The sequence below is a fragment of the Pleurodeles waltl genome, chromosome 11 (assembly GCF_031143425.1).
Source record: "Pleurodeles waltl isolate 20211129_DDA chromosome 11, aPleWal1.hap1.20221129, whole genome shotgun sequence".
Taxonomy (NCBI): domain Eukaryota; kingdom Metazoa; phylum Chordata; class Amphibia; order Caudata; family Salamandridae; genus Pleurodeles; species Pleurodeles waltl.
In genome coordinates, this window is record NC_090450.1 from 507,502,163 (window position 1) to 507,527,233 (window position 25,071).

The following is a 25,071-nucleotide window of genomic DNA, read 5'->3' on the forward strand; positions in this document are numbered from 1 at the left end:
TCAGTGGGCTTCTTTACTGTGCATGCCAGCCCTCCCAACCTGTGTAGCAGAGTAAAAGAGCTGCGCTCTGCCTTTTGCTTCCACTCCGACCTTGACACCAGAGCAACTTTCCCTAGGATGACTTTGTAATTTTGATGCAGTGTTAGAAATGGGGCCTCTAGTTGGCAGTGGTTTGAACCCTGTCCAACTAGGGACCTTCACTCTAGTCAGAGTAAGGGAGCCACACAGCTAAGATAATCTCTGCTCACCCCCTTAGTAGCTTGACACGAGCAGTCAGGCTTATCTCAGAAGCAATGTGTAAGGTATTTGTAAATATATACACAGTGAAAACACCACAAAAGTGCTCTACACCAGTTTAGAAAAACAGCCAATGTTTATCTGAATGCAGCAAGACCAAAACAACAAAAAACAAACATACTCAAGCAAAAATACGAATTTCCAAAGATTAAACTTCAGTATAGGGCTTATAAACACAATAGCTCCAGCTTGGGCCATTAGACCGTCGTTGATGGGGTTGTTCCCAACAGTCCAGTGGCACTCAAGTGAGTGAGAGCCGGTCACAGAGTCACACAGAACCCCAGGTACAGTACCTTGGAAAATGACAAGGAAACAAAGACCTTGCACGGGTTGGGGAGGTGAGGCGTCACTGTCACCGGTGTGGCGTTGGTTCTTTACTGCTACCAGGGAGGTGAGGTGTCGGTTCCTTACTGCGAGAAAGGCGAGGTGAGGCGTAGGTTCCTTATGGTTGCAGGGGGGGTGATGTGGTGTCGGTGTAGAGGCATTGGTTCCTTACGATCCAGTGGGGTTGATATGCAGCATCCACTTCGTCGTGGCGTGATCACACCACGGGCCATAGATGCTGTCGCGGAGTCGGGTGTCCCGGACTTCAGGGACTAAGCACTCGGGACTCACACTGTGGCAGGACTTTGGAGGCGCTGCAGTGGCGTCACGCCTGTGGTGTCAGTCACGGTCGTTGCATGCAGTGGGGACCACCGCTCCTGGTGCAGGCAGCGGCAAAACGTCGGACAGCAGCACCAGTTCCGAAGTCACTCTGGAGTCGATGCACTTGGTTTCTACTTGATTTCACCAGAACTCACTTCCAAGGCCAAGGAACTGGATTTGGCATGACATAGTACGTCAAGACTCAACAAGGAAGCCCAGTGTCTGGCAGATGAAGTCTTTGATATCGGTGAGACTTCTAACAGGATGCAAGCTCAGTTCAAGCCCTTAGAAAACCTTGGAAAGCTGGATGTAGAAAACAAAATCCAGTCCCTTCCCTCCCAGGACAGAAGCAGTAGGCCAGCACAGGAAAGCAACAGACAGAGTTGCCGTCCCTCCTACGGCATCTAGCTATTCTTCGTGGCAGAATGTCCTCAGTCCAAAAGTCTTCTAGGGAGGTGGCTGAATAAGTAGAACATTTTCTTGTTACAAACCACCTACTGGAGGCCCTTGAACACCAGAGCAAATGAGGTGGCAGATGTCACCTGTAGAACCAAGAGTGGCATCTCCGTGCCTAGGTGTTGCGGGTGTCTTCGACCAATGGGGTATGCCCTGACTGGATCTGATTGGCACTGTCCAGAACATGCAGTGTCAAAAGATTTGCAATTTTAAGATTTCTTAATGACAATCGCTTGGAGACTCAGAGGGTCATTCTGACCCTGGCGGCCGGTGGCTGCCAGGGCCACCGACCACGGGAGCACCGCCAACAGGCTGGCGGTGCTCCAACGAGCATTCTGACCGCGGCGGTTCAGCCGCGGTCAGAAACGGAAAGTCCGCGGTCTCCCGCTGACTTTCCGCTGCTCGTTTGAATCCTCCATGGCTGCGGAGCGCGCTCCGCAGCCATGAGGATTCTGACCCCCCCCTACCGCCATCCTGTTCCCGCCATGAACTGGATGGCGGTAGGGGGGGGTCGCGGGGGTCCTGGGGGCCCCTGCCGTGCCCATGCCAATGGCATGGGCACGGCAGGGGCCCCCGTAAGAGGGCCCCGCAAAGTATTTCAGTGTCTGCCTTGCAGACACTGAAATACGCGACGGGTGCCAATGCACCCGTCTCACCTTCCCACTCCGCCGGCTCGATTACGAGCCGGCATCCTCGTGGGAAGGTCGTTTTCCCCTGGGCTGGCGGGCGGTTTTTCAGCAACCGCCCGCCAGCCCAGGGGAAAACTTGTAATACCCGCTGCGGTCTTTTGACCGCGGCGCGGTATTTTGGACGGCGGCATCCTGGCGGGCGGCCTCCGCCGCCCGCCAGGATCATAATGAGGCCCTCAGTCTAGTTAAGATGGGACAAAGGGCCCCAGTGTGCGCTTCCACTGCTACCTATCTGGCCTTGAGGTTCGAGGAAAATCAGATCGGACATGGCCGTGGTCCTCTTAATGAACCCCAACTGGGCCAGGTGAATTTTTCTGCCAGAACTTCTGAGCATTTGCCCTCCAATCTGGCTACCACTTTGTGACAACCTCCTGTCTAGGAAAAACGGAAAGGGTCCTGCACCCAAATTTCTACAAACTACACCTTCATGTGCAGTGATAATGTTGTGTTGTCAGGACAGGACGCTCCCCCCGCCGCACAGCGCACCCTGCAGGTGCCCTGTCCCTGACTGCCGCTGCTGCCTGAGTTCGAGGCCCTCCTCCACCCGCAGGCCCCCGCCTGCGCCTCATCCCTGGTGGCCCAGTGGTGGGCAGTAAGGTTTGCTCTGTCGTGTCTGTTTCTGTCTCTGTTTCCTCGCCGTCTCTCCCTGTTGTGTATTCTCTGTGTTGTATTGTGTTGTGGTCACGTTGTCACTGTTGTTCACTGTTGTTCCATCTGTGCCCTGTGTCCTAGTGTCTGTACCTGTTGCCTAGTGGTCTCGTTGTCCTGTGTATTGTGCCGCTTCTTGCTCTCTCCCCTTGCGCGTCTCCCTCCTCCTCTGCCCCCCCCACCCTCAATCCAGCGCCATCCGCCCGCTTCCCTGACTCTTTTCTCCCAGCCTACACCCCCTGCCCTCCCACCTCCCCCGCCCCTCTAGCTACCTAGCGTTATTTTTTTCATCCCTACTCGCCGCTCCCTCGCCCGTTTGCCGCCGCTTCGGCCCGCCCCCAGCTCCTCCTCCCTCCCTCCACCCCCTCTTAATGCAGGTCGCTGCGCGACTGCGCAGCCGGCGCGCCAGAGGCAAGCCCGTCTGCACCCGTCCGCGCCTGGCCTGCGCCCAGCGCCAGGACCCTTGGATCTCGCACCGCCCAGGCTCCGGTACGACGCCGCCTGCCTCCACGCACTCAACTACGACCAAGACCGAAACCAATGCTGCTACCAAGCCGCCCGAAGCACACCCACGGACCTTTCGCCTGCTGCACCTGCCACTTCTCATGCGACTGAACCTCCAAGCCAACGACCACCAGTCCGAACCACCTCCGCTGCATACTCCTCAACACCCGCTCCGCACGCAAACACGCCGTAGAACTCTGGGACCTGCTCGACAGCACTGCCCCGGACGTAGCCTTCCTGACCGAGACATGGTGGAACGACTCATCCACGCCAGACATCGCCATCGCCATCGCCATCCCAGACGGATATAAGATCTCCCGCAGGGACCGCATCAACGGCCACGGAGGAGGACTCGCCATCGTCCACAAATCCTCCCTCAAGATCACCACCCACACCGACGACCACTTCAACACCGCAGAGCTTTCTACACTTCCGGATCAACACCGACCCCAACACCACCCTCAGAGGAACACTCGTCTACAGACCCCCCGGACCACGGGCCCAGTTCTGCGACGCCATCGCTGACCTCGCAAGCACCCACGCACTCGCCTCCACGGACTAAATCCTCCTCGGGGACCTCAATTTTCACCTCGAGAACAACAACGACCACAACTCCACCACACTGATCAGCTACCTCACGAACCTCGGCCTCATCACCACCGAACCCTACTGGACCGACCACCACTGCGTCCACTTCACCTACAACAAAAACACCGCACACCACCACGGCCACCAACTCCCCCGCCGCAACTGGGGCAAAGTCACCAAAGAACAACTTCTCAGCACCCTCTCCCAGAACCCACCAAACGAGCCCACCGACCCAGACACCGCAGCCTGTAACTTCAGACAATGGATCAACAACTGCGCCAACATCCTCGCACCACTGAAGAAACCCCCCAGCAACCCCGCCAGCAAGAAAGCCTCCTGGTTCACCGACGAACTCCTGGCCTCCAAACGCGCCTGCAGGAAACTGGAAAAGAAATGGCTCCAAGAACGCACACCGGACAATCACGCAGTCCTCAAAGACGCAACCTGCCGACACCACCACCTCATCAGGACCACCAAGAGGTCGTCCTTCAAAGACTGCCTAGACAACAACGCACATGACAGCAAAGAGCTCTTCCGCATCGTGAAGGAACTATTCACCCCCAGCACCAACGTCAACGACATCCCGCCCTCTCAGGAACTTTGCGACTCCCTCGCCGCCTTTTTCCACAACAAGATCGCCGACATCCACAGCAGCTTCAACACCCCGACCGCACCGACCTCCGTCACCACCTCGTACCCTAGCATCACCAACCCCATCACCGCCTGGTCCAACGTCGACGACGATGCAACACGCAAAATCATGAACTCCATCCACTCCGGATCACCGACTGACCCCTGCCCCCACCACATCTTCAACAAGCCGACTCCATCATCGCGCCCCAACTCTGAAAAGATCATCAACGCCTCCTTCGAAACAGGCACCTTTCCAGAAAGCTGGAAGCACGCAGACATCAACGCCCTCCTCAAGAAACCAAAAGCCGACCCCAAGGACCTCAAGAACTTCCGCCCAATCTCCCTCCTCCCCTACCCAGCTAAAGTCGCAGAAAAGATTGTCAACCTTCAACTGACACGCCACATCGAAGACAACAGCGTCCTCGACCCCTCACAAACCGGATTTAGACGCAACCACAGCACCGATACCGCCCTCATCGCCGCAACAGATGACATCAGACGCCAACTCGACCGCGGCGAGACCTCCGCCCTCATTCTCCTAGACCTCTCCGCGGCCTTCGACAGTCTGCCACCGCACCCTACTGTCACGCCTCCAAGAAGCTGGCATCCAGGAAAAAGCCCTAGCCTGGACCTCATCCTGCCTCTCCGGCAGAACACAGACCGTCCGCCTCCCACCCTTCCGCTCAGAAGCCAACATCATCATCTGCGGCGTCCCCCAGTGCTCCTCCCTGAGACCAACGCTGTTCAACATTTACATGGCCCCCCTCGCACAAGTGGCCCGCCGGTTCGTCCTCAACATCATCACCTACGCCGACGACACCCAGCTCATCCTCACCCTCACCAACGACCCTGCCAAAGCCAACATCCACGAAGAAATGAAAGCAGTCGCCGACTGGATGAGTAATAGCCGCCTGAAACTCAACACCGACAAGACAGAAATCCTCATCCTTGGGACATCTCCCTCCGCCTGGGACGACTAGTGGTGGCCCACCTCCCTCGGAACTGCCCCGACGCCCACCGACCACGCCCGCAACTTGGGACTCATCCTCTACTCCGCACTCTCCATGGACAGACAAGTCAGCGCCGTCACCTCCTCCTGCTACAACACCCTCTGCACCCTCCGCAGGATCTACAAGTGGATCCCGACCGACACCAGGAAGACAGTGACCCACGCCCTCGTCAGCAGCAGACTGGACTACGGCAACGCACTCTATGCAGGAATCCCAGTAAAACACCTACAGCGACTCCAACGCATCCAAAACACCTCAGCCCGACTCATCACCAACGCACCCCGCCACTGCCACATCACCCCTCACCTCAAAGGACTCCACTGGCTCCCCGTCAACAAAAGGGTCACCTTCAAGCTCCTCACCCACGCACACAAAGCACTCCACAACGCCAGCCCCTCCTACCTCAACGACAGACTCAACTTCTACACTCCGACCCGCCAACTGAGATCCGCAAGCCTCGCCCTCGCCACCGTCCCCCGCATCCAATGAGCCTCCTCCTGCGGCAGATCCTTCACCTACCTCGCCACGAAGACCTGGAACACGCTCCCTACCTACCTCCGACAGACCCAAGACCTACTCGCCTTCAGAAGACTCCTCAAGACCTGGCTCTTCGAGCAGTAGTAGTCCCCCCCTCCCTAAGCGCCTTGGAACCCTAACGGGTGAGTAGCGCGCTCTACAAATGTCTGTGATTGATTGATTGATTGTTTATCAAATGTTCGTGACATACCGACCAAGTTGGTTGATGTCATACCCACAACCAGACAGCTTTCCTCAAAATCCATCAACACTGAGATAAATGTGTTTGGTGAGGTGTTTGACTCACCAACCCTCTGCAAGCCAAACTTTCAGATGTTTTATTATTTTACTAGCCCAGCTAGGCTTTTAGGTGGGCACAGTAAATGGTTATAAGTCAGCGTTTTGGCCTTATTGTGTTTGCCTGACGGTTGGAATATATCTTATAAAAGATTTGACTCGCATGTTTTCACCAAAGCCATTTGTTATGCCACAGTGGGATTTGAATTGACGTAGCATTTCTCATGTGCAAGTCATTTAAGCCAATGAGCAACTGCCCATTGTTACTATAGATGCTTGAAGTTGTTGTCCTCATTTCTCTCATATCTGCAGGCCACTTGAGTGAAACTCAGATGCATTCTGTGTAAACACCCTAGGTGACCATTTTCCCAGACAAAATGGCCTGAGGAGGTCTTCTTACCAAAGGATTTGACTCCTTTTCACGTTGGTCAATCGATTACTTTGCCAAAATGTTTAGCTCCACTTCACCCCTTGAAAGAGCTCGACCCTAAAATGGTGCAGACATTCTATATTTACTGCTTAAGGTACCATTGTGCAGACCACCAGCTCTTTGTGAGGTTTTGTGCAATGAAGAAATTAAAGGCAAGGTACAAGAGGTCAATTTCAAGGTGAATAGTCCCATGCATCAAAATATGTTGTGCACTGGCCAAGAAACACCCCCCTGGAGGCCTGCACCCTCATTCCACCAGATCTAGGGCCACTTCTACGGATTTGACCTGAGGGGTGTTGGTTTTAGACACCTGCCAGGCTGCTAAATAGGAGTGTGTGAAAGCGCTCACAAAGTATTACTGACTTGGATGTCAGTTCGAGCAGGAAGTTCACTTTTCCCTGTTTGTCCTGTTAGGCCACTCGTCAGACCCTCCAGGTTTTTGGGAGGTACTGCTCTGATACCTATTTTGAAGATGACGATTCCATAGTTAGAAGTATCAATCAGAAAAACAAGGCACTTACTTTTGGTATTGCTGTGTCTGCTGGACACTGTCTAATAGCAGATTTCTCACTGTGCTCTTTCCACCCGTTCTGTTGAGTGGCCTCTTTAGCTACTTAAAAGGCCCCAAGTTAAAGATTAGCAAACTGTCATCCACAGTTTGTCCACATGTTCTGTATTTGAGGGCGCAGAGGGAAAAAAATTTTACAAGCTCTGCTATATGGCTCCGCAGTATCACTTACAGGGGAGTACAGAGTCTTTGAGGAGCCACGCAGCGCCACCTACTCGCACAAGGGAGCATTGCTGGAAAACGTCTCTGGTTCCAGCATGGTGTCTGGGAGTTTTCTAAAGATCAGGAATATACAGTTAGATACAGCATCTAATAATATTGCTACCATAGATGAGTAACTACTTCTTATGGTACAGAAAGAAAGAATAAGGAAAACATAGCTGTTAGTAGAAGTAATTACAGGATTTGCATGGTCCAGGTCTGCCCACAGATGGATTCGGAAGGTTGAAATCTATATACATTTTCTTCTACTGGTAAAAGTAAGCTACTGTCTCCAATATGGCGTTACTTAGAGAGGAATTTTATTTTTGATAAGTACATTAATTACATAACGAGGTGTGATTGAGTTGACTTCAAATGTCATGCGAGTACTTCGTCTGTTGTTCTGAGCAGTGTAAACCACTTATTAACCAGAAATGAAGAGTTAAGACCGACTGAGATCATGATCTAAAAAAAGATAAAGGATGTGGGAAATGAGGTGGAAAGAGTACCCACTCAAACTGAGGAAAAAAAGCTGAGTTTTCTCTAAGCTTCAGCGAAAGCATTAATGACACTAATGATATTGATACAGTAGAAATCACAGTAATGGAATACCTTTTGTTTACTTCATTCATGTTCAATATCAGGGAAAGATATTTAAAAAAAAAAGTATGTTTCATAAAAGGTCCCTTTGATCCGCATAGGGCATGATGATTCTGTGCATCACCATTTGTTAGCTGATGTATTGTCCACCCTTTAGGTTTTCTACATGGTAGCTTTAATTGGCCAGGGCTGTAGGAATAATAATACATACTGTATTTGTGGTTGTATAAGTCTGTAGCCAGTCCAGTGAATAAACCTAATTAAAACCTAGAGATTATTGGTTGCATCTTCACTGTAGAGGTCAACAGTGCCTTAACCATTCACCTAGTACCTATCTGCTCTGCAACATTTCTTAAGTGGTCCTCTGTTTTCTACTGGGTTTGAGCAAACCTGTCTTCAGCAGTACCACTAAAAATGTAGTATGTTCTGCATATGTAGATTTTGTTCAGCCTCTTGGGAACTCAGGATGAATCATAGCGATAACCTTGATCAACTTAGTTCCTTAGTTGATGTTCATGAGATGAAGTGACAGCATGGGTCAATCTCCTGTATTGGTCTTAGCAGATCTCCCATTCTTACTTCTTTGCCTTCATTCTGAGTTTGAAACTATCCCAATTTAACAATATTAAAGTACAGACACCATGTTCTTAAAGGAAAATGCATAACATCTGAGTGACAATCAGAACCGTGGGTTTTACAGCGTGAATCCTTTTCTGGATTCATATGCTATGCGTGATTCCACCAGCTAGTGGTTGGATCTGGCATTGTCTGTTTTTCAGTTTAGTTTTTTTTTCTCCCCCCCGGGCATCGTCGACCACCTTTTGGTGATTGGTCTGTCCCCTATGTGATGTCAGATGGCGCCCCAGAAGTTCCTGTGTGTGGTAGCCATCTTCAGATTTTTTTTTTCTGCTGTTGAGTCTGGAAGAAAGAGGAGGAGCTCCAAAGGTTTTTTGGGACCACGTCGAAGATTCCAGCAAAATCAAGGTTTTTAGGGAAAATCGTCAAATGAAAGAAGGGAAGAGTGGCAGAAGGGAACCGCTGGTCACATTCCTTGGCTGGACACGCTGACGGATTTCACATGTGGCACGGAAAATACCCTCTTCAAATTCTGCCTGAACTACCGCAATAAAATTTGCCCTGCGCGACCTGCACAAAGTCTGCAACCTCTGCCTGCCAAAAGACCACAGGGATGAGGCATGTGCTGCATTCGCACCGAAAACACTCTGGTGTGCCGAAAGCAGAGAGAGGAACACCACGCAGCAATGCACAGCCAGAAACCTCAAGCACCCCCGAAGGACCTAGGTCTATCCAGCAATGAAGAGCAGATCAGGGTGCAGAATCAACCCACCCACAGGGTCTGACATAGAAATTCCCGAGGCGGACTCAGAGAAAAAACGTGCACCGAAGAAAGCAATGAAGGACCTCGAAAAGAGACTCGAGGAGGTAAAAAGACTGCTGAAAACCTTGGAGGACAAGATCCCAGAGGAAAAAGTTGCACAAGGCAGCCTGATGTCCAAGAAAACGATGATTGAGGGTCCCAAAGGAGGCCCATGAATCACAGACCAGTGATACCGGGGAAGGCACAGTGCTGAAAGAGACAAAAACCTCCAGGGGGAGAGAAACACAAAAACCATTGGAGGAAGAACTGCCGACACCGATAAAGAGACCATCAATGACGGAGGACATTGAAAAGGCCTTAGAAGTGTAGAAGAAGATGTGTCGACTAGAGGCAGAAATGGCGGCGCTCCTTCAACGCAAGAAGGAGTTCAACAACATGCTGAAACAATTCATGATCCCAGCTAAGCCTTCGATGAGCACAGATGTCGAAGAGAAGGATGCTGCTCTAGAGGGACCAGCACCTCCTGACACCCCACAAAAAGAAGGCAGAGGAGGATTTCTACGACCCCGAAGAGGAAGAGGTAACAGGGAGGTTTGAAGACAAATTTCATGACCTCGACACGGAGAGCCCAGAAGAAGAGGTCGACAGCTATCCCTCAAGGCCTCCACCCCAACGACACTACAGACTACAACAGCCTGATTAAGAGGGCAGCTGAAACATATGGTGTGCCTCTAGAGGACGAGAAACTGGACTTATGCTTCCTCCTAGAAACCCTTTTGATGACAAGCAAGGGGAATCTACCCAGCATACTAGACCAGGACAAGGAGGCCTTCAAGGAACCTGCTGCAAGCAAAGGGCATGGCACCAAGGGTGGAAAAGAAAAAATAAACTTTTTTCAAAGGACCCCAAATATTTCCAGGGGAACCCAGTGTAAGACTCTATCATCATCACTACTACAGTGCACACACCTCCACAGGCCCTCCTCCTGAAAGGGAAAGCAAGAGGCTGGACATGGCAGGAAGGAAGGTGGAGAGAGACGCGGCAACACAATGGTGTATAGCATACACCAACGCCTTCCTCAATAGACATGGCCACCAACAGTGGGACGAGATTGAGGCGCTAATGAAAAGGCTCCCAGAAGAGGAAAAATATCCCCAGCACCTGCCGAAAATCACCGCTGGATGCCGCCAACACAGCGAGCAGACAATTGTGTATGGGAACAACCCTGAGCTCAAAATCTAGAGCTTCAAGCCAGAAGTCCAGGCCTCCATCATAAACAAGCCCTTCACTGCAGCTGCCTTGTTTGATCAAGAGGCAGATGATGACTTAAAACAAATTAAGAAGGACAACGAGGCAGCAAAGGCGATGGATGATCTCCAATAAAGAGGTATCTTCAGGAGGGGAGGAAATACCCCCAGAAGACGCACAGGAAGGAGACCCTTTTTAACACGAGCCACAACAGACCCAGGGTAGTACACAACAGGTGGGCCAACAAACCGGGTACCAGCAATGGCACATCACACAAAACAGCCCTTTTGTAGTAGAGGGAGAGCTAGGTGCCAATCCTCCAAAGGAGGAGGAATCTCCAAGTGATCGGAAATAGCCCCAAGCCCACACACACCACCTGTGGGAGGCAGAATAGCACAATACCCATAAGAATGAGCAAAGATTACCACAGACAGCTGGGTTTTACACGTGGTACGCCACGGGTACTGCATAGAACTCGCAAACCCACCAAGGAAGAAAAGATATCAGAAAACAGAACTGATACAACTAAGGAAAGAAGTAAAAGAACTCCTGCAAAAAAACGCAATAGAAAGGGTACCAACAAAGGCGTTGAAGAAGGGAAACTGTTCACCCTACTTCCTGGTACCAAAGCAAGACCTTACACTAAGGCCGATCCTGGACCTCAGATTTATAAACAAATTTATTGACGTTTGAAAATGACAAACCTACAAGTGGTAATTACAGTCTAACAAAAGGAGGACTACATGATAACCATAGGTTCGATGGCATCTGTTGCTGCAGATACACATGTTGTGCACAGTCCGCCATCTGGTGTTGGGTCGGAGTGTTACAAGTTGTTTTTCTTCGAAGAAGTCTTTCGAGTCACGAGACCGAGGGACTCCTCCTCTTTGCTTCCATTTCGCATGGGCGTCGGCTCCATCTTAGATTGTTTTTTTTCCGCCCTCGGGTTCGGACGTGTTCCTTTTCGCTCCGGGTTTCGGGACGGAAAGATAGTCAAAACTTCGAAAAACTACGTCGGTATTGTTTCGCTCGGGATCGGGATAGTTAGAATCGACACCGAATCGTGAAGAGCTCCGGTAGCCCTTCGGGGTAATTTCGATCCCCCGTCTGGGCCTGGTCGGCCCGACCGCGTGTAACATCGACACCGATGGAACGGACCCCGTTCCGATTCTGTCCTAAATGCCACAATAAATATCCATATACCGACCAACATTTGGTCTGTAACCTGTGCCTGTCACCCGAGCACAAAGAAGAAACTTGTGAGGCCTGTCGTGCGTTCCGGTCCCGAAAAACGCTCCGTGACCGTCGAGCCAGAAGACTACAGATGGCGTCCACGCCGACAGAACACCGAGAGTTCGAGGAACAAGGAGAAGAGGAGGAAGCCTTCTCCATCCATGAATCGGACTCGGATGAATTCGACGTCGAGGAAACTGTGAGTAAGACGTCGAAAAGCACACAGCACAAGAAAACAGACAAGGCCCAGGGGACGCCACTGCCAACTGGCCATGGCTCAACCCATAAAGGTGACCGTCCATCGGCACCGAAAAAGGCCGAACTGGTGCCCAGATCGTCCGACTCGGGTCGAGACACAGGCACGCAACATTCTCGGGACCGAGAAAGTGTTGCCGAAAAAGATCGACGCCGAGAAAGCGGAGCCGACGCTGCTCGACGCAGAGACATCGGCACCGAGGATGATCGACGCTGAGAAGGCTCGACTCCGAAAAAGAAGAGATTCACCTCGGAGCCGAAAACAAAAAAAAACACAGTTTCGGTGCCAAAACAACCAGCAACCGAACCCACTACCGGCTCATATTCAGAGGAACAATCATTGTCCTCTCAAATGCGTAAACACAGGTTTGAAGAGGAGTTACAGACTACTGATGTAGACCATACACAAAAGAGGATCTTCATCCAGAGTGGAACAGGGAAGATTAGCACTCTCCCACCAATCAAGAGAAAAAGGAGACTAGAGTTCCAAACTGAACAACTGACACCACAAGCAAAGGTTGCAAAGAAAGCAACTCCGCCACCCTCTCCTCCACCTGTAACTCAGATATCACCGGCACAAACTCCGTCACATTCACTGGCTCACACCACCATGAGCCAAGATGACCAAGATGCTTGGGACCTATACGACGCCCCAGTGTCAGACAATAGCCCAGAGTCATACCCTACCAAGCCCTCACCACCCGAGGACAGCACAGCGTATGCGCAGGTGGTAGCTAGGGCAGCAGAATTCCACAACGTGTCGTTACACACAGAACCTGTCGAGGATGACTTCCTTTTTAACACCCTGTCCTCCACCCATAGCAACTACCAAAGCCTGCCTATGCTTCCAGGAATGCTAAGGCACGCGAAGCAAATCTTCAAAGACCCTGTCAAGAGTAGAGCGATCACTCCAAGGGTAGAGAAAAAATATAAAGCACCTCCCACAGACCCTGCTTATATCACCTCTCAAATGCCACCAGACTCAGTCGTGGTAGGAGCAGCTCGCAAAAGAGCCAATTCACACACATCGGGCGATGCACCACCCCCGGATAAGGAAAGCCGAAAATTCGACGCAGCTGGGAAAAGAGTCGCTGTACAAGCTGCAAGCCAGTGGCGCATCGCAAACTCTCAGGCGCTCCTAGCGCGTTATGACAGAGCCCATTGGGACGAGATGCAGCATCTCATCGAGCATCTACCCAAAGAATTTCAAAAGCGGGCAAAACAGGTGGTTGAGGAGGGACAAAACATCTCCAATAACCAAATACGCTCCTCTATGGATGCAGCGGACACAGCTGCAAGGACAATAAACACTGCAGTAACCATCAGAAGGCACGCATGGTTACGCACGTCTGGCTTTAAACCAGAAATACAGCAAGCAGTACTCAATATGCCGTTCAACGAACAACAATTGTTCGGACCAGAGGTTGACACGGCGATTGAGAAGCTGAAAAAGGACACTGACACAGCCAAGGCCATGGGCGCGCTCTACTCCCCGCAAAGCAGAGGCACTTTCGGCACCTTCTGTAAAACAACCTTCAGAGGGGGGTTTCGGGGTCAGGCCACACAAGGCAGCACCTCACAATCAACACCGTCTACCTACCAGGGACAGTACCAAAGGGGAGGTTTTCGGGGCCAGTACAGAGGGGGACAATTCCTGAGGAAACAATACCCGGGGAAAATTTCAAAGCCCCAAAACCCCAACAACCAAACAGTGACTTACAAGTCACTCAACCCCTCCACATAACACCAGTGGGGGGAAGACTAAGTCAGTTTTATCAATCGTGGGTGGATATAACAACAGACACTTGGGTCTTAGCAATTATCCAACATGGTTATTGCATAGAATTTCTACAGACCCTCCAAATATCCCACCAAAAACACAAAAAATGTCAAAACAGCATTTAGACCTCCTAGAAATAGAAGTTCAAGCACTAATGCAAAAAGAAGCAATAGAACTGGTACCATGTACAGAAATAAACACAGGAGTCTATTCACTGTACTTTCTAATACCCAAAAAGGACAAAACTCTGAGGCCAATCTTAGATCTCAGAATACTAAACACCTACATCAAATCAGACCACTTTCACATGGTCACGCTACAGGAGGTGTTACCACTGCTAAAGCAACAAGATTACATGACAACCTTAGATCTCAAAGACGCGTATTTCCACATACCGATACACCCTTCGCACAGGAAATACCTAAGGTTTGTATTCAAGGGAATACACTATCAATTCAAAGGCTTACCGTTCGGTATAACGACCGCACCAAGAGTATTTACCAAATGCCTAGCAGTAGTAGCCGCACAAATCAGAAGGCAGCAAATACACGTATTCCCGTATCTAGACGATTGGCTAATCAAGACCAACTCGCTAACAAAGTGTTCACAACACACAGAGTATGTCATACAAACCCTCTACAAACTCGGGTTCTCCCTCAACTACAAAAAATCACACATTGTGCCGTGCAAAATACAGCACTACTTAGGAGCGGTAATCAACACAACAAAAGGATTAGCCACTCCGAGTCCACTAAGGGTTAAAAAATTTCACAAGGTCATACAGGCCATGTATCCAACACTAAAAATACAGGCAAAAGTGGTTTTAAAACTCCTAGGCATGATGTCCTCATGCATAGCCATTGTCCCAAACGCAAGACTGCACATGAGGCCCTTACAACAGTGCCTAGCATCACAATGGTCACATGCACAGGGTCACCTTCTAGATCTGGTGTTGATAGACCGCCAAACATACATCTCGCTTCTATGGTGGAACAGTACAAATTTAAACAAAGGGCGGCCGTTCCAAGACCCAGTGCCACAATACATAATAACAACAGATGCTTCCATGACAGGGTGGGGAGCACACCTCGATCACCACAGCATCCAAGGACAATGGGACGTACATCAAACAAAACTGCATATAAATCACCTCGAATTACTAGCAGTATTCCTGGCGCTAAAAGCATTTCAACCCATCATAACCCACAAATACGTTCTTGTCAAAACAGACAACATGACAACAATGTATTACCTAAACAAGCAAGGGGGAACACACTCGACACAGCTATGTCTCCTAGCACAAAAGATATGGCAATGGGCAATTCACAACCACATTCGCCTAATAGCACAGTTTATTCCAGGGATCCAAAATCAACTAGCAGACAATCTCTCTCGAGATCACCAACAGGTCCACGAATGGGAGATTCACCCCCAAATCCTAAACACTTACTTCAAACTTTGGGGTACACCGCAAATAGACCTATTTGCAACAAAAGAGAACGCAAAATGCCAAAACTTCGCATCCAGGTACCCACACAGACAGTCTCAAGGCAATGCCCTATGGATGACCTGGTCAGGGAAATTTGCATACGCTTTTCCCCCTCTCCCTCTCCTTCCATATCTGGTAAACAAATTGAGTCAAAACAAACTCAAGCTCATATTGATAGCACCAACATGGGCAAGACAACCTTGGTACACCACACTACTAGACCTGTCAGTAGTACCACACGTCAAGTTACCCAACAGGCCAGATCTGTTAACACAACACAAACAGCAGATCAGACATCCAAACCCAGCATCGCTCAATCTAGCAATCTGGCTCCTGAAATCCTAGAATTCGGACATTTAAACCTCACTCAAGAATGTATGGAAGTCATAAAACAAGCTAGAAGACCATCCACTAGACACTGCTATGCAAGCAAATGGAAAAGGTTTGTTTGCTACTGCCATAATAATCAAGTTCATCCATTACACGCATCCCCAAAAGATGTAGTGGGATACTTACTACACTTACAAAAGTCAAATCTAGCCTTCTCTTCCATTAAAATACACCTTGCAGCAATATCTGCATACCTGCAGATTACCCATTCAACTTCACTGTTTAGGATACCCGTCATTAAAGCATTTATGGAGGGCCTAAGAAGAATAATACCACCAAGAACACCACCTGTTCCTTCATGGAACCTTAACATCGTCTTGACAAGACTCATGGGACCACCTTTTGAACCCATGCATTCTTGCGAAATACAATTCTTAACCTGGAAAGTTGCATTTCTCATTGCCATCACATCTCTAAGAAGAGTAAGTGAAATTCAGGCGTTTACAATACAAGAACCTTTTATCCAAATACACAAAAATAAGGTTGTACTAAGAACCAATCCTAAATTCCTACCAAAGGTTATTTCACCGTTCCACTTAAATCAAACGGTAGAGTTACCAGTGTTCTTCCCACAGCCAGACTCAGTAGCTGAAAGGGCACTACATACATTAGATGTCAAAAGAGCACTAATGTACTACATCGACAGAACAAAGGAGGTTAGGAAAACAAAACAACTGTTTATTGCATTTCAAAAACCTCATACAGGAAACCCAATATCAAAACAAGGTATAGCCAGATGGATAGTTAAGTGCATCCAAACCTGCTATCTTAAAGCAAAGAGACAACTGCCCATTACACCAAGGGCACACTCAACCAGAAAAAAAGGCGCTACCATGGCATTCCTAGGAAATATTCCAATGCACGAAATATGTAAGGCAGCCACATGGTCCACGCCTCACACATTTACTAAACACTACTGTGTAGACGTGCTATCCGCACAACAAGCCACAGTAGGTCAAGCCGTACTGAGAACTTTGTTTCAGACCACTTCCACTCCTACAGGCTGAGCCACCGCTTTTGGGGAGATAACTGCTTACTAGTCTATGCACAACATGTGTATCTGCAGCAACAGATGCCATCGAACTGAAAATGTCACTTACCCAGTGTACATCTGTTCGTGGCATTGGTCGCTGCAGATTCACATGTGCCCACCCGCCTCCCCGGGAGCCTGTAGCCGTTGGAAGTTATCTTCAACATTTGTGCATTTGTATATATATATATTACTTAACCTTAATTTGTACATACTTATTCATTCCATTGCATGGGCACTATTACTAACACACACAACTCCTACCTCACCCTCTGCGGGGAAAACAATCTAAGATGGAGCCGACGCCCATGCGCAATGGAAGCAAAGAGGAGGAGTCCCTCGGTCTCGTGACTCGAAAGACTTCTTCGAAGAAAAACAACTTGTAACACTCCGACGCAACACCAGATGGCAGACTGTGCACAACATGTGAATCTGCAGCGACCAATGCCACGAACAGATGTACACTGGGTAAGTGACATTTTCAATCTAAAGTATGCCTATTTGCACATTCTCATAAATCAAGAACACAAAAAGTACCTCAGGTTCGTACTCAAGGTTTACAATCAATTCAAGGTCTTACTCTTTGGAATAAAATCAGCACCAAGCGTTTTTCAAAATGCTTGGCAACAGTCGTAGCATTCCTAAAAAGGAAGAGATTTTGCGTCTACCCCTACCTGGATGACTTGCTGATAAAAGCAAATACAAAGGAGAAACGTCAAAGGGACACTAAAACAGCAATCACAACCCTAAAAAATCTGGGGTCCAGCATAAACCACAAGAAATCATCCCCAGAGCAACAACTGGAGAAGATTTTCCTAGGAGCAAGACTGGATGCAAGAAAGGCACATGCATTCCCTAACCAGGAGAGAGTACAGGCAATCACAGAGCAAACTCGCCCTTACCAGAGGGGGCAATCTCTGACAGTGAGGATGGGCATGATGGCATCAGCCATCCCCCTCATAACCCATGCAAGACTCCACATGTACCCATTCCGGGAATGGTTAGGCAACAGGTGGTCACAAGCCATCAGGAGTTGGGAAGTTCTAGTGGTTGTAACAGAGAGAATACAGAGGGAGATACAATGGTGGGCATCCAAAGACATAACCAAGAGGAGACCTTTCAAGACAACAACTCCATTTGTGACCATTAGGGCATATGCGTCTCACAAAGGATGGGGAGCACACGCAGGCAACTTGAGAATTTGGGGTCAGTGGAACAACACTGACTTTCTAAAGCACATCAGCTTCCTAGAGATAAAGGCCATGCTACTAGCCCTGAAAGCCTTTCAACCACAAGTAACATGGAAAACCGTTCTAATCCTAACAGACAATGCAACAACAGTGTTCTACCTGAACAAACAGAGGGGCACAGAGTAATTTACCCTAAGCAAACTAGGACAGGAGATATGGAAATGGGCGATACCACAAGGGATCAAACTGCAAGCAGTCCACCTTCCAGAGAAAGTCAGCATAGAGGCAGACAGACTGAGCAGACAGGAAAGCAGCTCACACGAATGAGATATACAACAGGAAAACCTAGAAAAAATCTTCAGGATTTGGGGCACACCAACAATCAACCTGTTTGCATCAATAGAAAACAGAAAAGGTCACTCTTTGCCTCTAGGTTTCAGCACCACCAGTCAGAAGGGAATGCCCTGTCTCTATACTGGTCAGAAAGATTTGCCTATGCCTTATCTCCGATTCTCCTAATGCCAAATGTGCTGGAGAAGGTCAGGCAAACAGAGACAAATCCCATCCTACTAGCCCCTTGAGTGGGCAAGACAAACCTGGTATTCAAATCTACTTGAACTGTCCAAAAAACATGTGATCAAGATCATGGTAGAACAAGACCTGGTCACAATGCAAAAGGGGTGAGTGTTCCACCCGGAACCAGCAACACTCAGTCTAACAGCATGGCGCCTGGATACATAGAATTCGGACACATAAACCTCCCACCTAGGACCATAGAAATACTGAGAGAGGCTAGAAAGCCAAAAAGACAATGCTGCACAACAAAGTGGAAAAGGTACCTCTTATCGTGCACAATGAACAATACCCTGGAGACCATATCTAGACAGGAAACAGTGATAACCCATCTCACACACCTGCTGGACACTGTGATCAACTACTCATCTCTCAGAGTACACCTGGCAGCAATTGTGGCCTACACAAGGGGAGCTGCGTGCAAGCGTTTTTTCAGGGCAACTGTAATAAAAAGGTTCCTGGAGGGATCCAAAATAATTGGCCTCTCCCCTCCCCCCCCACTCACCAATTTCCTCCTCAATCCCCCAAGGAAAGCACCAGCCCAAATGTGGAGCTTAAATGCGGTATTAACACATTTGGTGACAAAACAATTTGAGGCTATGCACAAATCAGGGATCTGGTTTACCAGATTAAAAACTGCCTTTCTGATAGCAATCACATTGCTACGAAGAGTAAGCGAGCTTCAATTGCTAACAATACAGGAACCATACTTGCAAATTCATAAGGACGAGATTGTCCTAAGGACAAATCTTCAATTCCTATATAAGATTGTGAGGAAATTCCAAGTCAACCAAAGCATTGAGTTGCCAGTATTCCTTAAGAATCCGCACAGACACAATTGGAAAAGACATTACACACTCTTGATGTAAGAAGAGCACTGATATACTACCTAGAGGAAACCAAACAGTTTCGCAAGGGAAACTAACTGTTCACCTCATCTACCAAATCCAGCAAGGAGTCACCCATCACAAAGGGAACTATTGCACAATGGATTGTGGAGACCAAACAAAGATGCTACACCTCAGCTGGCAAATGTCTACATCATTGCTCTAAAGCACATTCAACAAGAAAGAAGTGCGCAACACTAGCATTCATGGCAAATGTGCCAATAGACACGAGCTGCGACGCAGCAACATGGACATCCCCACACACATTCACAAAGCATTATTGTGTGGAGATACTGAGTTTCAGTATCATTTGAGGTTGGTCTTTGTCCTGAAGGACTTCGTCGAATAGTTCTTGCAAATAAACTTTAAAGACGTATGAGGAAAGCAGTGCTGGAATGCCCCTAATATATGTATTGCTAAGCTGGGAATTGTTCTCAGGGTAGTCTCGCCTGTGTATGTTTCACTTTCTGTTGGGCTTCTGGACTTTGAACTCTTAACCACTGTGGCATTATTGGTGGGTAATACCTTTTTAAGGTTTTACATTTATTAAACTTATAACAGTGTATTTATATGTATTTATCATTGATATATTGTGCTAATTTATTGTGCTTTAATGCCTTTAAGAAGCCGAATAAAGTTTGCTTTTGATGTGATTTAATTTGATTATTGGTAAGGTTTGCACCAAGGTTTCCATGTACTTCATTCTGTGCGCTTCTGTTATTTATTTTCCTAGTTCTCACAACTTCCAATTAATGTGTGCTGTAAAGCCCTCTGCTGACACAATTTGGACTGCTTGCAACGCTACTGAGTTTTAAAACCGAGGGAAAGCACTCAGTTTAAGGAATGGTGGGAATCTTAGTTATTAATGCAAGCATACTAGCAGGGTAAGGCTGGAAATCGGACTACATAGAAAGTGTCCCTGAAAACGTAATTACAATTTGGGTCGATTATAGCACAGTGTTTGTCTTTGTGAAACCATCTGTTGAAGAACTTGGTAAAAAAGTAATAGGAAAACTCAAAAATGTTCTTGGTCTTGGTATCTAAAGACAGAACAGTACTTCGGAGTGGAATACTCAAACTGTGCCTGTATCTTCCTGTTGGCAGACTGGTGGCAGAAAAGGAGTATCTCGGAGTTAGACACATTTATGAAGATTGTCCTCTGAGCTGAAGGTTCCACTTTATTTTCTGTTCCTCATTGTAGTGTCTGAAACGTTCCATTTTAATGATGCTGCAATACTCGAAACCCTTTGGGAAAAGCTATGACAGCTAGAGGTGGGTGGTATATTCTTCTCCTCTGGCGGTGTTTTGGCCAAATTCTGCCAACTGCTGCATAGCAGAGGTTTTTCTCGCACGTTACTCGCAAACAGTAAGTTGGCGGACGAGATTTGTCGCCCCCTAGCAATATTTTCAGTCCCTAGGAGAGTACCCAAGACAATTTCTCCAACGCATGTGGTCGCAAACGTTCACAGGCAGAATGCTGCCACTTGAGTAGGAGATCTAGTTGAGGTGCAGCAAAATCCACTTGAGGAACTGCATCCTCTGCCATGCCACATTGTACCATTCGCCCTTTTGAACGAGCTCCCAGCGCTAAATCAAAACACAAGCAGCGTGATGTGCCTATTTCTGTCCGTTCACAGAATACTGCAGAATCTTGCACAGTTTTTTTTGTAACTCTGCAGAATTCTGTGAAGTTAAACTCCGTGAGTTTAACCCAGGCCTAGTCACAACCTTGTCTTTCTATCTTGAGCAAAGCTGGAGATGGCTCATGATTTGACTGAAGTCTGAAGCAAATGTACATATGTCCAGCTCCTATAATAGCTGCAGCGGGGTATGTAAACAAACCCTTTGCGCCTGTGTGGAAAGTAAGCCCTTTTGTGTCTTTTCCCCATGGAGAACAGTGCCAGAATGAGGATAAGTGCCTGAAATATGGTTCTATATCTCCGATTTGATCCCTTTTTGCCACAGTCTGAGGGAATGTAAACAAATTCAGTCCAGAACACCGGGGTGCTCAGAGTGAGTGGTGATATGTCTAGAGTTGCCAATTTCCAAAGTGGTTTTACCAATGAAAGGGATAGTTTTTGTGTCGTTGTTGCAGCTTTTATATTTTACTAAAGATTCCTCATGTGTTGTTTAGGAACGAAAGACTTCCTGCCAGCCTTGCACGTACAAGTCTTTCAATACTTCATGGGGCATTGGTAGTGGAATAATGCTAATTAGAACATTCAAACGTTGGCAGCTCCATTGAAAACCATAGAGTGCTGCGGGCTTTTACTGGCCGGTAAAAGCCCGCAGCGCCAACATTCCAGTGTTCGCTTTGTTCACAGCAACAGCTGTGAACAAAGCCTCACGGAGCCCGAGGGGATTTTAATCCCCTCGGGCTCCGTGAGCAATTTGTTTTTTTAATAGAACATTCTGCCACTCAGGGCAGAATGTTCTAATAGCCTTAGAACCCGCAGTAGCGGGCTCTACCGGCTATTAAAGGCCCTTTCCCTTGTTAAATGCCCTCGCTGGAGCGGGCCATTAATAGCCGGTAGAGCCCGCTACGGCAGATCTAAGGCTATAGTATTGTTCTTGGGTGGGGGGGGCGACGGAAAGGAGGAGAGGTGAGTGGGAAAACGTCCTAAACAACATGGAAGTTTCCCATGCAAGCCGAACAGTGTTTGCCTAAACAACATCTGCCTTAACCACACATGCATGGTTAAGGCAGAGAAAAGGCAGAGAACGGTCTAGTGGATCGGGAGAGGACATGGTGAGGTAAGTGGGGCTGGGGCAGGGCTTGGGGGTAGTTTTTAGGGGTGAGGGTGGATTTAGGGCTCAGAGTGGATGGAAGGTCGGGTAGTTTCTTTTTTTAGGGGTTGGGGAAGTTTATTTTTTAGGGCTTAGGGTGGGTGGGGGTGTTGGGGTAGTTTATATTTTAGGTGCAGGGTAGTGTATTTTTTAGGGGCGGGTAAGGTTTAAGGAAGGGCAAGAGGAGGAAGGATCGGGAGAGGACGCAGTGAGTTAAATGGGGCAGGGTTTGGAGGTAGTTTTTAGGGGTAGGGGTGTATTTAGGGCTTAGGTTGGGTGGGGTAGTTTATTTTTTAGGGGCGGGGGTTTGAGGGAGGTTATTTTTTAGGGTTTAGGGTTGATGGGGGTCTGGGTAGTTTATTTGTCAGGGGTGGGGGTCGGAGTAGTTTACTTATTTTTAGGGGCCTTAGGGTGGGTGGGGTGTTGGGTAGTTTAGTTTATAGGGGTGGAGTAAGGTTTCAGAGCTCAGGGCACATGGAGGGTTGGGGTTGTTTTTTATGTAAACGGGCCAGGGTTTGGGGATGTTGTTTAGGGGTGGGGGCAGTTTTGCGCCACAGGGCAGGTGAGGGGGGGTTGGGATAGTTTTTTAGGTTAAGACGGGGAGTTGTATGACACAACCACGCATGAGGTTTCTACATATGCCTTTACTAAGCATGCTTTCACAACAAAATTAATTGTTAAGGCATGCATGGTTGTGTCATACAACCGAGATGAGCTGCCTGCACTATATCTGTAGTCATGTGTTGCTTCCAAAACCAAAACTCAGACCTTTTGAAGATCGCTGAATCTCGGGCTCCTAGCAGATTGGGGAAGCTCAAGGATACTTCAGGCATCAGTCCTCCTTACAGGTCTATAGCTCAATTTATGGTAAGATTACAACTTTCTGATCTTTGATCTGCGGTCCCTCTTTTGTTTGCAGCTGTTGAATAGTCCTCTTGAATCTCCTCTTTGCACCACCAAACGTGTGAACACTGAGAAGGCCCCAGTGCAATCCCCCTTCCAAGCCTCTATCGCCACATGAGCCAAGTCCGTATCAACAGCAGTGACCCCACCTGAATTTCCTGCTGCTTGTTGCTCTAACTACATGCTTTCATAAAAAAGAATTCAGGTTTTGGAGTAAGCTCCTTTGTTGAAAAAACAGAAGCTTAATGAAAAACAGGCAGCAGTGATGGAGAGCATCCATATCTGAACTCACAATGACATGACCGACCCCCCACCCCCATCCCCAAATAAATATTGTCTGTGATAAAGGACAACTAGCGTAGCATTAGTCTAACCATGGGGCACGTTAGTGTAAATGCTCTTTAGTTTTTCGTTCAACACATCCCTGCTAATCCTAGTGATGGATATACACATTGACCTTTTGGTTTTTAAAACTCGTTGAGTGGTGCATCTTTTCAAGAGGTCGATGAATGGGTTACCAGACTTGTGGTCTTTGGCAAAATGAATATTGTCTCGGTTTTGTTGACATAGGTGTGATGTTTGAGTCCATATCCATGAACAAAGTTGATTAACAGATGCAGGCCTATGTTAAAAATTATTGAAAAGGCAGTAAAGACGCCATAATGATACAATAAAAACAATCTATCTCCACTAGTAAATCCTTCTCTGCCAAATTTATGAAATTCAGAGCCACTTCGTAAAATGTACGCTTTGCTCAGATTTACGGTGATAAAAAAAATTGCATTGTGTCAAATGATTGATTAATGATAATATTTGATGTTGGGTTCAGGAATTCCATAATCGCCAAGCACTATCAGCAGGCTAGATGCTTCTATAGTAATTTCTTTTACAAGTGCACCTGTATGTATTCGTTTGTGATCAACGAGATAGGCCTCTTGGAGTAGATTATTTGCCTGTCCTGCTTGCACATTCACAGATGTGGTCGACATAATAAAATGGCATCAGATAGTGAAGTGAACATTCTTATTCGATATTTTACTGTAAATAATCATGTATTGCATTTATTGTGTGCAGATGGTACGTGACCTATGGACATGACCTGATGTGGAGGAACAGAGAACCACTTGTTAAAATGTGGCATGAATGGAGGACTAAAACCCCAGGGAAATGAGACTTTTAACATGGTCATTGTAATTGGCACAATTTTCTTGTGTTTTGAGGGGCTTTATCTGCTGTACAGGACAAATTGGACTTCCTGGTTTTATGTATGCATAAATTAATTTAATAAACTCTTGGCAAACCACACTTTATTAAACTTTGAAAACGGACACAATCTTTTGCGCATTTGATCTCTGCAGAGTAACTGAGCAGAAGGTAAGGGTCATGCTAAAGAGTTAAAGAAATGACATAATAACCCCTTCGGTGCCTGTGTACTGTTTTTCTTTTCTCCATTTAGGTAAGTAGTAGATGCATAAAAAAGAAATGTCTAAACAGTGCATTATGGTGAATATATTGACATTGTGTCATATAATTGTATCAGTCATATATTTGACACAGATAACAAACTTGGTACATAAATAATAGATGTTATCATAACCTAAAGCAATTATGCAAGCATTTATGCCTTTCCCATAATAAGTCTACACACATTGTCTCTTTTTTGAACCCTTGTGCCTAACTGCAGCAATGATTCCACTCTGAAGCAGCCTTCTTACTAAAATGACATTTTAAAAGGTTTTTGGTATTAAAAAAGTGTTAAGATAATATTATCCGACCTGATGTTAGAGAACTGTTGAACAACTGTGTGAAGTGTAAGTGCACGGCGGCATAACTTGTTCAAGAAGGCCCAGTGCTAGTATCAGAAAGCTTGTTTGAGGGAGGGGGT

The 25,071-nt window shown here is 47.7% G+C and overlaps 1 protein-coding gene across 4 annotated transcripts in view; it reads left to right on the forward strand.

Annotated features, from left to right (window-relative positions):
* Window positions 1-24,501, forward strand: part of PARL (presenilin associated rhomboid like) — a 166,469-nt gene extending 141,968 nt beyond the window's left edge. For all 4 annotated transcript variants that reach the window (XM_069213898.1, XM_069213896.1, XM_069213897.1 and 1 more), the window contains one exon: window positions 24,261-24,501. In XM_069213898.1, the coding sequence (XP_069069999.1) occupies window positions 24,261-24,357 (97 nt within the window). In that variant the 3' untranslated portion in view covers window positions 24,358-24,501. The remainder of the gene's footprint in view (window positions 1-24,260) is intronic.
* The last annotated feature ends 570 nt before the right edge of the window (window positions 24,502-25,071 follow it).